The sequence below is a fragment of the Oncorhynchus clarkii genome, chromosome 4, assembly GCF_045791955.1.
Source record: "Oncorhynchus clarkii lewisi isolate Uvic-CL-2024 chromosome 4, UVic_Ocla_1.0, whole genome shotgun sequence".
NCBI lineage: Eukaryota > Metazoa > Chordata > Actinopteri > Salmoniformes > Salmonidae > Oncorhynchus > Oncorhynchus clarkii.
Window position 1 is genome coordinate 11137660 of NC_092150.1, and position 16745 is coordinate 11154404.

The following is a 16745-nucleotide window of genomic DNA, read 5'->3' on the forward strand; positions in this document are numbered from 1 at the left end:
ATGGAAGTGACGTTGTCTACATCGAATTGAGCCAATGGACTTTCTTTCCTCAAATAAAGTTTCGATTTAGAGATTTTTATTGCGGTCTGTTTCTGTTCAGAGGAAACATCAAACATGTTTAACGTATCTTGTTCTCCTACTTGTGCATTTGACGTGTAAACATGCATTGTCAATCTAGTTATTACAATTAATCATAAAATACATCTTTATTGATCAAAATGAAACACCCACTCGGTCTTTCATAGCAACACACAATAGATACATCAGTAGCGGAAAACCAGTTTGTCTAAAATGAACTTTTATGTGCACATTGTTCATCTTGTTCTGTTTGTATTTAATTACTGTATCAATGTAATATAAAATGTAATGTCATACACACCCAGGTCTCCTTGGCCTAAAACCTAAACAAACAAAAAAAGTTCTAAATCATGAGACATTTTAGATAGCACATGTGCTGCATCTCATATCATCAGGTGTCAACAAAAAAAAATATATAACTTAGCATGTCAAAGGGGGAATACAGGATCATGATGAGTAGGGAGTCCTAAGTTAAATTGTCCAACAACAATGCAAAATTATTCAGTTTCAAAACATTTCCTGTTGCGTGGGCAACTGAACAGTACCCTGGTCCCCAGTGGGCTTTAAAAGAATCTCAGCTGTATCGGAGGTCGTTCTCCAGGCCGTAGATCTTGGCCTTCAGGGTCTTCAGCTCCCCCTGGACCTTCCTGGTCCGAGCGTTGGTCTGACGCACTTCGTGTAGGATGGCCAGGTCCTGATTCGGGCCCACGTTCAGGGTGACCTGAAACACACAGGTACCACACCCACACATGAGCCTGCACATAGCTGTTGTATGTTTACTTAGCTTCTAACACACCTCGGTACACGACATTCACCTCCTACGTACCTTGAAAAGCTGTTTCTCCACATCTTTAAGTTTTTGTCGGAGGTGTTTGATGTCGGTCTTGAAGCCCTCCACCTCCATGGCCCTCCTCTTCTCCAGGGCCTCGTACCGCTGGGTCGTCATCTGAAGACGCTTCGCCATCTTGTCCGACCGATCCTACACACAAAGGTGAGCAAAACACAGTGGAGTAAACACGCACACGCCACCATGTATAACACAAACAATAATTTAGCAAAATATACATGGTGTAGTCAGAATTATTCATATCATGTAAGGATTCGTGGCCACACACCTTGAAAATCTCCCTGCCCATGTCCCCTTCCTCTCTGATCTGAGCCAGGTCTGTCTCCAGGGTAACACACTGCTCCCTGTACATCTCAGCCAGGCGGTGGGCCTGCTTCAGCTCTTCCTGCATTGTCTGGGGCCACAGGAAATAGCAGGACACAACAACACCACAGGAAATCCATTTTAGAATAAGGCTGTAACATAACAAAATGTGGAAAAAGTCAAGAGGTCTTAATAATTTCCAAAGGCACTGTGTATACACAGTGCATTTGAAAAGTATCTAGACCCCTTCCATTTTCCCACATTTTGTTACGTTACAGCCTTATTCTAAAATGGATTAAATAAAATCTATCACTCTACCTCATAATAACAAAGCGAACACAGGTGATACATTTTTGCAAATGTATTACAAATAAAAAAACAAATACCTTACATTAGTATTCAGACCCTTTGCTATGAGACTCGACATTGAGATCAGCTGCATCCTATTTCCATTGATCATCCTTGAGATGTTTCTACAACTTGATTGGAGTCCATCTGTAGTAAATTCAATTGATTGGACATGATTTGGAAAGGCACACACCTGTCTATATAAGGTCCCATAGTTGACAGTGCACGTCAGTTCAAACGCCAAGTCATAAGGTAGAAGGAATTGTCCGTAGAACGCCGAGACAGAATTGTGTTGAGGCAAAGATCTGGGGAAGGGTACCAAAACATTGCTACAGCATTGAAGGTCCCCAAGAACACAGTGGCCTCCATCATTCTTAAATGGAAGAAGTTTGAAACAACCAAGACTCTTCCTAGCTCTGGATGCCTGGCCAAACTGAGAAATCGGAGGAGAAGGACCTTGGTTAGGGAGGGGACCAAGAATTCGATGGTCACTCAGAGTCTCTGTAGGCTATGGGCTCTCCAACCCTGTTCAAGGAGTCTTGTTACACTAGGCTCTGGGCTCTCCAACCCTGTTCCAGGGGTCTTGTTTCACTAGGCTCTGTAAGCTATGGACTCTCCAACCCTGTTCCAGGGGTCTTGGGCCTATAGGCTAGGTTATTTTAGTTGTGATACAAACCTTATCAAAACATATAGGCCCATGGGCTAGGCTTCATGATGCAGGCGACTATGATATGAAAAAGTCACAAAATGCATGCTCTGTTTCTTGCCTTTGACTGCACACATTGGGCATCATTAACAAGTTATAATATTCTCACCCGTCAGACTATTCTAAATGTAATGTTGTCTTTACATATACTAAATCATGTGTGTGACATTAGTTTTGATATAGAATGGGCTATTATCTTCATCCGATTGAAGGGAGCTTTTCGAGCGGTTCATTTTCATGCCAGCCAGGTAGGTAGGGTACTCCGGTTGTAAAGCGACGCAATGTGCTTAATATTAGGAATGTTGAGAAATAAATATAGTAGGCCCAGCCTATAGAAAGCTAATGGGATCCTCCTCTTTTTAATAGAGGCCATCAAAACTCTGTTTTCTAACGCAATTGCATAGCATATAGAAATGTTGTGCAACATGGGCATACAATAACACTTATTTTATTCCATGCATCAACCAGCTACGAGGAGCTGACTCTCGGTGGGCAACAGGTGATCCTATTCCGCTCAAACTCGTGAAGTGATTTTCGACTGCATTTGCATTGATTTCAGAGTGATTAGAGAGACAATAGAGCCTTGAGTACCAGGCCATTAGCAAGTTTGGTAGGCTACTAACGACCATCAGCGGCATCAGAGCACCGTTTTGGAGAAGCCTAGTTACCGTGACTCAACGGTCATGTGGAATTTGACTGCGGTCATAAATATGTCGGAAATATGGTCACCGTAACAGCCCTAGGCACAACAACGCTTTTAACACCACTTGTTAATGTAAAATTAAAAAACATAAAAGAGACTCCTTTATTTGAGGTGTTGGATGGGACATGATCCCAATGATGTAAGACCTCTGATCTGAAGCATGTGTACCACTACCCACCCTGAGCTCTTCCCTGTGGACGTGCTGTGTGTCAGGCTGGGGCTGGGTTAGAAGCAGGGCCATGCTGCTGCCGTGTCCTCTGGATCCTGGTCCCGGCTGCTCCCTCCCATGACCATCACTGGCTTTCCTCAGACGGTCCTGGGTTGAGTCCAGCTCTCGCAGCAGCCGGTCCTTCTCCACCATCCAGCCCTTCTCGTGGGCCCGCGTCTCAAACTTCAGCTGTAGGAAGTCCCTGGTGCTCTCGTACAGCAGGTTCTGGGTCCGGTCCAGCCTGGGAGGAAGAGTAGAGAGAGACAAGGAGCGGAACAGAGAGGAAGGGAGAGAACATGTATTCAGGATAGGGGTATGTGAACTAGGATAGGCATTTTAAATTGTTTTGACTGTTGGGAGTTCTCCGACGATTTTTACTCAGGCCCGCATTGGAAAAAAAACATGCGCATTTTTCTATATCCCAACAACGACTAATTTAACATAACCATTACAGGATAACAAATCCAAATCGCCCCATATACAGTGAGTATGCCAAACATAAATAACACATTCCTAATATTATGTCAAAAGCCTTCCACAGTGATGCTGGCCCATGTTGACTCCAATGCTTCCCACAGTTGTGTCAAGTTGGCTGGATGTCCTTTGGGTGATGGACCATTCTTGATACACACAGGAAACTGTTAAATGTGAGGTGCCTGGCACCTACTACCATACCCAGTTCAAAAGGCACTTAGATATTTTGTCTTGCCCATTCACCCTCAATGGCACAAACACAATCCATGTCTCAATTGTCAAGATTTAAAAATCCTTCTTTAACCCGTCTCCTCCCTTTCATCTACACTGATTGAAGTGGATTTAACAAGTGACATCAATAAGGGATACTAGCTTTCACCTGATCGGTCTGTCATGGAAAGACCCCCTTTTTCGATCTTGTCTCATCCCTGCAACTCACCAACGGGCTCGGGAGGTGAAGGTTGAGTCATGCGTCCCCGAAACATGACCCGCCAAACCGTGCTTCTTAACACCCGCCTGCTTAATCCGGAAGCAAACAGCACCAATGTGTCGGAGGAAACACAGTTCACCTGACGACCGAGGTCAGCCTGCAGGTGCCCGGCCTGCTACAAGGAGTAGCTAGAGCACGATGAGCCAAGTAAAAGCCCCCCGACCAAACCCTCCCCTAACCCGGACAACGCTGGGCCAATTGTGCGCCACCCTATGGGACTCCCGATCACAACCGGTTGTGAACTCGAACCCGGGTCTGTAGTGACGCCTCTAGCACTGCGATGCAGTGCCTTAGACAGCTGCGCCTCTCGGGTGGCCCAGAGCAGGTGTTCTTAATGATTTGTATACTCAGTGTATATTCATTCAATAAAAAAACAAGTGCCATTTAAGACTCATTTATTGAAACTGTAATATCAACTAGTTACATTATATTATGGAACAGAAACTTCAAAAAGGCAGTAACCTCAGCAGTGACACTTGCTTGTAGCAGACAAGACACTCATTTCCTGAGCCCTTATCACAGAAAATACAACTATTTTATAATAAAAAAACAATGTAATACAGTGCCATTGGAAAGTACTCAGACCCCTTGACTTTTTCTATATTGTGTTAGGTTACAGCCTTATTCTAAATTTGATTAAAATGTTTTCCCCCCCTTCATCAACCTACACACAATACCCCATAATGACAAAGCAAAAACGGGTTTTTAGAAATGACCAGAGAATCTTGTTTCTCAATGTCTGAGAGTCTTTAGGTGCCTTTTGGGCAACTCCAAGCTGGCTTTCATGTGCCTTTTACTGAGGAGTGGCTTCCATCTGGCCACTCTACAATAAAGGCCTAATTGGTGGAGTGCTGCAGAGATGGTTGTCCTTCTGAAAGTTTCTCCCAAGAGGCTTCAAAGCCTCTTAATGGCCAATACATAGCATCATCGCCAGGGTAGACATCATTGAAACAGTCAAAACAGTTACTCTCAAAGAGTGATAATTTAAAACGGGACTCAATTTGGCGAGTTCAAAGTTCAGTGTTATAAACCAAAACATGTCTTATTTTCAATATACAGACGTTCAATTTAGTTTAATCTGCCTGTTCTTTGGAATTGTACAAATAGATGAACAATTCCACATTGAACACTGCATGGGGATGAATTACAGCCACAACATCCGTTTGGTGAGTAGGCCTAAGGCCACAACATCCGTTTGGTGAGTAGGACTAAGGCCACAACATCCGTTTGGTGAGTAGGCCTAAGGCCACAACATCCGTTTGGTGAGTAGGCCTAAGGCCACAACATCCGTTTGGTGAGTAGGCCTAAGGCCACAACATCCGTTTGGTGAGTAGGACTAAGGCCACAACATCCGTTTGGTGAGTAGGCCTAAGGCCACAACATCCGTTTGGTGAGTAGGCCTAAGGCCACAACATCCGTTTGGTGAGTAGGCCTAAGGCCACAACATCCGTTTGGTGAGTAGGCCTAAGGCCACAACATCCGTTTGGTGAGTAGGCCTAAGCTTAATGATTCTGATGAAAATACGCTTGTTCTAGTTTCACCATCTATGTTCAGGGGGATTGTAGCCTGGGATAACCAATTCTAAATGGCAGTAGCACTACGGAAAGTAGCCTACGCAGAAAAGACAGGACGCAATGATTTCAGCGCTCGTTGTTGGAACACGTTTCCCTCCTTCAGTCAGTCAACCAGTCCATTTTCTATTTGTGATTAAACGTTTGTATAGGCATTTACAGTGCCTTCAGAAACTATTCATATCCCTGGACTTATTCCACATTTTGTTGTGTTACACCCTGAATTCAAAATGGATTAGATACATTCTCCACCCATCTACACACAATAAAAATAACCCATAATGACAAAGTGAAAACATGTTTTAAAAATACAAAAATATCTCATTTAAATTTGCTAACATTTCAAAAAAACATTTTCACTGTCAATATGGGGTATGGTGTGTAGATGGGTGAGAAAATGTATTTAATCCATTTTGAATTCAGGCTTTAACAACAAAAATTGGAATAAGTCGAGCTAGGAATACTTTCTGAACCCACTGTATTTCTGTACGCCTAACGGGCGCTTGTGTATGTAAAGGAATGGGTCAGAACACAATTGATTGAGTGAGACACAGTGGGGAAAGGGAGTTTAGGGAGAAGAACTACGTGATAATTGGCTTGGTTCTTTTTTTTTGTGCCCCGCAAATGCACATGAACAAATGGAACACTAAAATCAAAGCGAATGAAAGTTGTCTCCGAGTCCTAATTCGATCTCTGGTTGATGATAGAGTTTTGACGTCAGTTGGAGTACTCATGTCCATCCCTGATGTGAACCCACTCTGACAGTGAGAGTAGTGATGCAGTCCTGGCCTCTGGTTGAGACAGCTCTCTCTACATATCATTTGATGGTACAGTATGTGGGGTGGAGGAATATGAAATGTAGTAGTGATATGAAGAGTGTAGTAGAGTATAGTAGGTAGTTTGCATACTTGTCAGTGAGTACAGTGATGCGGTCCTGGTCTCTCTGGTGCTGGACCTGTCCCTCCTCCACGTGGATCCTCCTGTCCTCCAGCAGAGACTCCACCTGCTCTTTGGACAAACGAGTCTGCTCCTCCATCTGAGCCTGCAGCGCCTCCACCTGCACATTACACCAGTTCAATAGTTTTCAATGAGCTAAATGGGTTGCTTTTGAGAGTGTGTGTCGTACTACCTGTAGTAGTAAGGTCTGGTTGTCTCTTCTGTACTGCTCTGGGCTTCCTCCATTCACCACTCCCTCTGATCTGGATGTCCGGCTTCCCTCTGCTCACAGACAGAAGCAAGGCTAAGTGGCACAGTCAGGGGAATATTGCACTCCCAAGACAGATTATTCCACATTTCCGTAAACTGATTTGTGCTCAGAGCACACTGTAATCCTACTTACTAAATTTGATTTTAGTAGCTCCCCCCCTTAGGCTTAGGTTTATCTTACATAGGGAAGATCTTTCAACTCTTAGGTAGAGCAAATTGTTATGAGATAAAAAAAAAAAGTCAAATGCAGGGCCAGTCCTGGCCTTTTGGGGCCTTAGGCAACATTTTGTTGGGAGGCCCCCTTACACATTTTTCCCATGGGACTGAGAGAAGATTTTGCTATTTTATAACAAATGTTATGGTATTCTACTAGTTTCTGCATTGGTCAGAGAGAAAATGTGCAGTTTTACATCTAATTTCCTGCAATTCTACACATTGTGCCATGTTGATATTATATCTGAGTGAGAGTGAATAACAAAATCAAATGGGGGCCCCCTGGAGGTCAGGGCCCCTAAGCACGTGCCCTGGATGCCCGGTCTGTAATTCGACCATGATTACTATAAGTTTAGATAGCTGGCTCGACTAATTTACCAATCTAAAACATTTTAGTTGACATGAACTTATTGAGTGATTGTCAGTGACTGACATGAGAGAAAAGCTGCTGATGCACTACCACATTTTGAAATTGCACCTTGTATATTCTACTATTCCAACTCTCAACAGTAAGTTGAGACCACGATGGTCGCCTATGTCGCTTATGCCTGGGGTCGGCCCTGATCAAATGCCATCTTGAATGATTTTACTTGTAAACCTGCAATATCTCAAACCAACAGATACATCTAAATATGTATACCCCTAAAATATAATGATCAAATCATGAAAACAGAGAATTTTCTTCAACCTTTTGCAGATCCAGTTCTTGACTTTGCCATCTTCCGATGATCCAGAATTCTGGGCTCTAGTTCCTTCTGGGCTATGCTAACCTACAGCACAGTAGACAGACAGGCAATAGTCATGTAAGTTGCCAACTAGATATCGATCCCTTTCCGAAGTCATGTAATGTCAAATAAGACAATGGAGCAGAATTAAGTTTCCTGAAGTGGAACTGTGAACCCTGACCTTGTGTGGAGGGTCACGGTGGAAGTAGGTGATCTCCCCAGTGTCTGGCCCCACCAGGGCTAACAGGTGCTGGATTTTCTTCCTGTCCTCCAGCTCTCTGAACACAAAGACAATAGAAAACCTGTATTTTTCATGTAAAGATGTAAATGTCAATAGCAATTGTAAAGTGTAATTGTGAATCAAATGAGGGCTCACCTGATCTTGAGTCTGTCATTTTCTGCGTACAGACGCAGCGCCTGTTCCCTCTCCTGGAAGAGGTACACCTGCATGTCACTCAAAGCCTTCTGCAGCTCAGATATCTCCCCTTCGCGCTGTCGCACCTCCCACTGCAGCTTGTGCTGGGAGGGCAGGGAGAGACAGGGAGATTAGCACACACCCATCAGTTGCTGTCTGCATGCGTGCACTCCCCACACCCACACACAGTTCACCTGGTCCTCTGTGGTGCCTCTGTACTTCTCCAGCATCTGCATCAGATCATCGTGTTCTCCATCAAACTGGGCGATCTTCCCCCTGTAGAACTCCAGCAGCTCTCTGGAGGGGCGCAGGTAGGCCAGGCGCTCAGTGATGGGGGGCAGGGGAGAGTCCTCCACCCCAGGGGTGTGGTCTGTCTGCCTGGAAGGGAAGACAACCCAGAAGGGAGGACATTATCCCACTAAGCTAACAAAGATAAAAACCAATCTAGGAACAATTCCTTAGTCAGATTAGCGTAGGAGCCGTAGGGAGATTAGACTCAATAATGAGATTAGACACAATAGATTTGGTCACTACAATTATGTAATCTGATAGAGGAAACAATTAAACAACACAATAGGTAGCCTTTACTTACCTGTCTTTTGTTGGAGGTGACTCCATCATGTTGACCTGAAACACATTTATTGTTCAATTTGAGACACAGTTAGATGATTGTTATGATATGTGTGGAAGCCCCGGAGGTTTTTAGATAGGGCATCCCGAGTGGCGCAGCGGTCTAAAGCACTACGTTTCATTTTATGAGGCGTCACTGCGGTCCCTGATATACGGAGTCCCATAGGGCAGCGTACAATTGGCCGAGCGTTGTCCGGGTTTGACCGACATTGTAAATACGAGTTTGTTCTTAACTTACTTGCCTAGTTAAATAAAGGTTCAATACAAAAAGTATAGCAGTTATCTGTTGTTGTGACTTGTGCCATGATACTGGGTGTTCAGTTGCCCACATGATCTCTCGAAACAATGTAATTCCCAAATTGAGTAATATCAGGTGCATGGCCGCTCTCCTACCCGTCGTTGCTAAGCGCCTGTGTGGCAAAAGACGCGGGGAGTTTGAAACTGATAACGTAGCTGACTGGTTCCACTTGTGCTAGCTAGGTGGCGATCTGTGTCTATTAATTGTATTTATGAAATATCATAGTTTGCTAGTTCGTTCTATCAAAGTGAGCTGCCAGCTAGAACAACGGTGCACTCACTTCACAAACAAGTCTCAAAAACATTCGCCAGTCAAATTTGCTTGCGTAAGACAGCTAACACAGATGGATAACAGTACAAAATGTTTAAGTGGCATATCCGATGGCAGTATTTCAACAATGATTCTAAATCTGTATTAAATATTGACATTCGTTTTCCCTTTACCTTTCACTGTTTCATGAATCTTCAAACTGTCTTTAGATCCCGGAAGTTTTCAAAGTCTTTCTTCGCAGAAAAAAAAGTGCAGTGTGATTCGAGTAGCGAAGATCTACCGCCACCTACTGTTTTATGTAGTGAATTGAAACACTGTGTGACAGTCTGGACTTCTGCACTGTTTCACGGTATCTTACATAAGGAAATAGTGATATATGTTTTTTCTTTGTCATAGACAATTAAGCCTAAAACGCAATTGCCACAGGCACTACTTTATCATATGTTACAATAACCTAACTGTACAGTAGTATTAGAGGTGGTGGAATAAGGCTATGAATTATTTGCGCCTGGACTAGACACTGATATAAGGCCAGTTTTGTATTCGTTACCCTATCAATTGAGGTTATGATTTGAGGAGTGTACGCTGATCCTAGACCTGCGCCCGAGCAACTGTTACCCGGTGCTATTCTCTAAATACGGCCCCTGGTGTCACTCATCTACTACCCTGCGTTCAGTATCGGTAGCGCCACTTTCGGTAGCGCACACAGGACGATTGAACGCCGGTTGGTGGCACCGTTTTTTTGTTGTTGAAAATGGAACGAAAAGTAGCTCGAGAATTTAGACACAAGGTAATAATTTAATAATGAAATATTTGCCTAATGTGGTAAGTAAAGTAATTTATGTTATGTAAAGTAATTGGTGTTTCATTTCTCTTTGGCTGTTATCACTGTATGATGTACTCTGAACCCTGTTTGGGTAACGCTTTTACACAGCTGCCTTTACATTTAATATGTCTTGATAGGTATTGAGAACTAATTACTATAGGACTAACATATGTTTTGTCTTCGATTTTTATTGCATTGTTTCATTCTTTATTTCTCAATTGTGAAATTAGACTGTTTGTGTGTTAAACAACGTCATTCTCTGTATGATTACAACGTTGCTCCCTCACATGTAAGGATATTTCATTTAATATATTCCTTTTAAACACTGTATGTGTGTATGGGCTATACAGTAACATACATTTAGATTGTCCGAAGAGTCTGTACAGGTAAGCTAGGCTACAGTATTTCATGATGACTTATGTGTTGGCGTTCTTGATTGGTTAGTCATTGTGCATTGTGTGTATTGCAGAAAGTTCTTCTGGGTTTTCCAACATATTTTTTGTTTGTTGGTCATTCATGATCCAACACATATATACCAATGATGCAAAGAAATTAAATGAAATGCAGAAGTCTAGAGGCGTCACTACAGACCCTGGTTCGATCCTGGGCTGTACCACAACCGGCCGTGATTGGGAGTCCCATAATGCAGTGTCGTTGGGGTTAGGGTTTGGCCCGGGGTATGCAGTCATTGTAAATAAAAATGTGTTCTTGACTAACTTGCGTAGTTAAAGAAATATAAACAAATTATTTGTAGGCATACAATTGTTCATTTCCCAAATGCAGGTTACATTATCAGGGTAATAATGTCAAAAGAGAAACTGTGTAAAGGGAACTTGATACATTTTGGTGTTTTCAGTCCTCTGTAATGTGGATCCCGAGCTATGTTGTAGGTTGTTACTGGGTCGCTCCCCTTTTGATCATTTAGACAATGTCAGGGATGTCCAGCCATGCAGAAAGGAAGGAAAATTTACAGCAGCATTTAGAGACCGAGAGAGCAGGCAGGTAGGCAGGCATGAGCAACAACGACTCATTTTATTTGTCTTTTAGAGGTGAATATAGGCTAATGTTGGATTGAAGTGGGCCCTTTCATCTCTATTATAGCTGATTTGACATTAATGTGTGATGTATTCACCCCTGGGCTTTGTTGGATGTTTGAGAATAAGGGAGTTTAAATGTTTAGAGATCACAAGAGAACTTCAGTTATAACATAAGCTGTGTGTTGGTCCATGTTCCTAGACTACCCAGTGGTCTGTGGGTGGTGCTTTATGATCGGCTTCATCAGTTTATGGGGCCAAAGTCTGCACATAGTCACATTGCTTACGCTGTCTCTCAATGTCGAGTCAGAGAGCTTTACGACACTATAAACACACCAGCATACACCCAGCAACCTTTGCATATTTGTGCTTTTGTGCGGTACTGTGTATCTAGGCGTGTGTGTGTGTGTGTGTGTGTGTGTGTGTGTGTGTGTGTGTGTGTGTGTGTGTGTGTGTGTGTGTGTGTGTGTGGACGTGTTTAACTATGCTTGTGTGGACCAGAAGTCCCCACAAGAATAGTAAACAAACAAACATTTGATATTTTGTTAGTCCCCACAAAGTGAAATACTATTTCTAGGGTGTTTAGGGTTAGGTTAGAATTAGGGTTAGGAGCTAGAGTTTGTTTTAGTTTTTTGGTTAGGAGCCAGGGTTATGTTGAGGTTTAGGGTTAAGGTTGGGGTTAGGGAAAATCAGATTTAGAATGGGACTGAATTTTGTGTCCCCACAAGGTTATCTGTACTGTGTGTGTGTGTGTGTGTGTGTGTGTGTGTGTGTGTGTGTGTGTGTGTGTCTGTGTGTGTGTGTGTGTGTGTGTGTGTGTGTGTCTGTGTGTGTGAGTGTGAGACTTTTTGTCTCTGGGTTGTACTGTAAGGTTATACTGCTCACCTCACTATTCCAAACCCCCCTCCAACCTGCCCCTCCGTCTCACTCCCTCTCCCCAGTCCAGTGGCATAAGAGTGGCTCCCAGCCCAGAGTCCTAGTGAGGGCCGGCCACTTCGAAGGAGAAGGGATCTAGAAAGAGGGAAAGCTACCTGGCCTTCTGCCACCAGCATCAACAATAGAATAGAGATACTATTGATGCTAATGCTTTTATGGGCACACAAACACAGCAAACATATACACAGGCACACACACACACACACACACACACACACACACACACACACACACACACACACACACACACACACACACACACACACACACACACACACACACACACACACACACCTAGGGCTAGGGTGCATGTCCCCTGTCATGGTGAAAGGACCACAGCTGAGAGGGATGTGTCAGTAAGAGTCTGCAGCTTTCCCCGACTGTGGCAGCTGCTATCTTGTCTGTGATAAAGACGATGACGATGATGAAGATGTCTTTGTTGTCTAGGTGGAGCTACTCATTGACAATGAGGCAGAAAAGGATTACCTGTATGATGTCCTGCGGATATACCACCAGTGAGTACCACCATCTCTGTCTGACTTTCACACTAGTTTAGTGCTAAATTATTGACTTGTTAGTAATTTTCAGGACAAACAATCTTTGCCACAGTTTTTCAATTTTCTTCCCTTAACTGATTTCAGTTTGCTGATCCTTTATTTGAGGAAGTGTATTGTTAGTAGTGTACTCTGCCAGTACTAGATACATTACTTGTTAGTAGTTAGTAGTAGTTGTTAGTAGTGTACTCTGCCAGTACTAGATAAATGAATTGTTAGTAGTTAGTAGTAGTTGTTAGTAGTGTACTCTGCCAGTACTAGATACATTAATTGTTAGTAGTAGTTGTTAGTAGTGTACTCTGCCAGTACTAGATAAATTAATTGTTAGTAGTTAGTAGTAGTTGTTAGTAGTGTACTCTGCCAGTACTAGATACATTAATTGTTAGTAGTTAGTAGTAGTTGTTAGTAGTGTACTCTGCCCGTACTAGATAAATACATTGTTAGTAGTTAGTAGTAGTTGTTAGTAGTGTACTCAACCAGTACTAGATAAATACATTGTTAGTAGTTAGTAGTAGTTGTTAGTAGTGTACTCAACCAGTACTAGATAAATACATTGTTAGTAGTTAGTAGTAGTTGTTAGTAGTGTACTCAACCAGTACTAGATACATTAATTGTTAGTAGTTGTTAGTAGTGTACTCAACCAGTACTAGATAAATACATTGTTAGTAGTTAGTAGTAGTATTTGTTTGTGGTGTACTCTACCAGTACTAGATACATCAAGATGATCTTTTTTCTGTCACTTCTATTTCAACCAAGCAAACCTCTTGATTTCTCTCAAATCACACATTTATGTATAATATGGGATTAAGTCTCCTGTGTGTGTGTGTGTGTGTGTGTGTGTGTGTGTGTGTGTGTGTGTGTGTGTGTGTGTGTGTGTGTGTGTGTGTGTGTGTGTGTGTATGTATATGGGGGTGTTTGTGTGCATGCTTGTGTGTGTATACAAGTCTTTTATGTTGGGGAGATGGGTTTCGTTCAGGAATGTGATGCTAATGTGGACTGAATGGGGAGTTAGAGGAGCTGGTTTCCATGTGGTCTGGGTATGGAGCCAGAGCCCTGAGACCCCATAGGTTAGACCTACAGTATGATCAGTTTTCCAAGCCTGGCCAGCTATTCACAAAAGCCATTTCCCCCTTCATACACGAGTCAGGAGTGAAATGGTGAACATTAATAATTAATAGTCATAGGTCATAGGCCTTTTTGTTCCCATTGGTAGGTTGATTGCACATTCTTGATATACTTGATAAGGGTGTGGTGTTTATCAAACTGTTCTGTCCTAGTGGTTCTATACGCAGCTTTGAGGCAGTTTTTCCTCCTAGTCAGAAATAGGAATGATGAAGGCGTTCAAAACCTCTCGCTCTCTCTTAAATGATTGTGCAGTGACACTGTGTGTGTGTGTGTGTGTGTGCGTGCGTGCATGCGTGCATGTGTCAAACATTTGTGTGTGTGTTGAGCTGACCTCTGACCCTCTGCTCTCTCCCTCAGGTCCATGGAGTTGTCAGTGCTGGTGGGGGACCTGAAGCTGGTCATCAACGAGCCCAGCCGCCTGCCGCTGTTTGATACCATCCGGCCCCTCATTCCCCTCAAACACCAGGTGGAGTACGACCTGCACACCCCCAAGAGGTCACGGTGAGTGGAGGGGTCGCTGCCACCCACCAGGCTGGAGCTTTAACAGTCCATAGACTTTCAATGAGATGCATTTGTCTTATACTTTCTAGTCACTCCAAGATAACGACAATGTACACTACATTGATACACAGAACTGATAACCCCTTCCTGTCATCTTCCATCTATCCCCTTCTCCCTCTCCCCCCTGTCTTTCTTCTCCTCCTTCCTCTTCCCCCGCCTGGTGGCGCAGTAAGCTAAGGGAGGTGCGTCTGGATCGTACTCATCCTGAGGGCCTGGGGCTGAGCGTAAGAGGGGGCCTGGAGTTCGGCTGTGGACTCTTCATCTCACAGATCGTCAAGGATGGACAAGCTGGAAACAGTGGCCTGCAGGTGTGTGTGTGTTTCTGTTTTCACGAGGTCATGAAAGGGACTGTCTTTTCATATGATATGGTCAATATTCCCACTAGGTGGAGTAAAGAAACATTGATTAGTTACCCTTTGAGAAGCAGATTCATAGACTGCACCACCTGACTCTGTTGAGAAATGTCAAACGTCTTTGTATTAGTCATTATGCAGTTCATATGGGTATCTCTCCTTGCTGTTTTACATATAGTAATCAGGGTTGGGGTCAATTCCTTTGAAATTCCAGTCAATTCAGAAAGTAAACCAAATTCCAGTTCCACATTTTCCTAATTGAAAAAAGCATTGAAGAAAATTGGAATTGGAGTTTCAGTGTTGTTCCTGAATTATATGGAGTTGAAATGGAATTGACCCCAATCCTGATAGAAACATATCACATACAGTATGCATGCATCAAATACAAACAATCAGAGGAACAAACTGCTTTGATAAAAGCATCAGTGAATTTTTTAAGTACCTTCCTGTCCTTCTTGAAGTAATTGAACCTACTGTACTGTCTGGGGCGGCAGGTAGCCTAGTGGTTAAATCGTTGGACTAATGTCATGAAAATGTTCCATCCCAATGATAATAACAATCAATCAATAGCTTTGACCAATCCCCGAGGTTTGTAAGACCATAGGTTTAATAATAATTAGTCAAAGACTCAGCTTATGCAAAAGGTTAGTACAGTTTATTCACTACCCAGCCGACAAAGATTAGGGAGACCGTGAGAAGCACTCCCTGTCCTCCCCCAAGATTAGGGAGAACGTGAGAAGCACTCCCTGTCCTCCCCCAAGATTAGGGAGACCGTGAGAAGCACTCCCTGTCCTCCCCCAAGATTAGGAAGACCGTGAGAAGCACTCCCTGTCCTCCCCCAAGATTAGGGAAACCGTGAGAAGCACTCCCTGCCCTCTCCCAAATCTCCCAGCCTAGCCAGGTCAGCACCGAATTTTGCTCAGACAGTCTGTGTTTAAGATACTATAAATAATATATTGTACAGATATATTGTTTTACCCTAATTCTGACTAAAACTACACACATCATTAATTATAATTTTACTGACTATAATCCATTTTGTACAATGATATGGTTTCAGGGTGGAATATTCTAATCATGAATTTAAACATATAAATTCCATCAACTAATAACCGAAAGGTTGCAAGATTGAATCCCCAAGCTGACAAGGTAAAAATCTGTTGTTCTTCCCCTGAACAAGGCAGTTAACCCACTGTTCCTAGGCCGTCATTGGAAATAAGAATTTGTTCTTAACTGACTTGCCTAGTTAAATAAAGGTAAAAAATAAAATACTGTAGTTGTTCCCCTCAGCCAGCACGACAGATGTCCCACACTTCCATTAGCTCAGTATCCAGTGACACAAATTGACACACCACTACTGAGGTGACACAGCCATCCTGTCTGGCACCTGGAGAAAAAAACTATTCTGAAACTCATCCTTACCCAGTGAGCACAAGACATTGAAAATATGCATGGAGGGTGGAGGGGTTGTTGTCAGACATCTGAAGAAAAGCAAACACACAATGCCATAACACTGAGAGAAATGTAGCCACACACTCTATCACAACCCATAAAAAATGATGGTGGTCTGACCTGTATGACCTCCAGATGGGAGATGAGATTGTACGCATCAATGGATACTCCATTTCTTCCTGTATCCACGAGGAAGTCATCAACCTCATCAAGACCAAGAAAACCGTGTCGCTCAAAGTCAGGCGTAAGTTCACCCATCCCATTCAGGGCATATCCCAATAATGTACTTATCTTTATGTATATAAGTAATTAGACTTAATTTTCAATTTCTGTCTCTTTGCTTCTTTTCTCTGTCCAGAGGTTGGAATGATACCAGTGAAGAGGTAGGGCTGTTTCTCTCTTGGTTGGTTTTGTATTTG

General features: G+C 43.0%; 2 protein-coding genes across 2 annotated transcripts in view; one reads left to right on the forward strand and one right to left on the reverse strand.

The window, feature by feature from the left end:
* Window positions 1-40: 40 nt before the first annotated feature.
* LOC139406420 (coiled-coil domain containing 77) lies at window positions 41-9721 on the reverse strand. Its single transcript, XM_071148973.1, has 12 exons — window positions 9659-9721; window positions 8880-8914; window positions 8482-8665; window positions 8249-8391; window positions 8054-8150; window positions 7836-7917; window positions 6858-6946; window positions 6637-6785; window positions 3164-3434; window positions 1194-1319; window positions 905-1057; window positions 41-799 (listed from the first exon to the last, which is right to left on the reverse strand). The coding sequence occupies exons 2-12, from the start codon at window positions 8906-8908 to the stop codon at window positions 653-655; spliced, it is 1470 nt and encodes a 489-aa protein (XP_071005074.1). The 5' UTR covers window positions 8909-8914; window positions 9659-9721; the 3' UTR covers window positions 41-652.
* A 438-nt stretch (window positions 9722-10159) lies between these two features.
* Window positions 10160-16745, forward strand: part of LOC139407564 (harmonin-like) — a 34436-nt gene continuing 27850 nt past the window's right edge. The window contains exons 1-6 of the mRNA XM_071151388.1: window positions 10160-10275; window positions 12729-12796; window positions 14318-14461; window positions 14691-14829; window positions 16462-16570; window positions 16685-16709. Of these exons, the coding sequence (XP_071007489.1) occupies window positions 10240-10275; window positions 12729-12796; window positions 14318-14461; window positions 14691-14829; window positions 16462-16570; window positions 16685-16709 (521 nt within the window). The 5' untranslated portion in view covers window positions 10160-10239. The remainder of the gene's footprint in view (window positions 10276-12728; window positions 12797-14317; window positions 14462-14690; window positions 14830-16461; window positions 16571-16684; window positions 16710-16745) is intronic.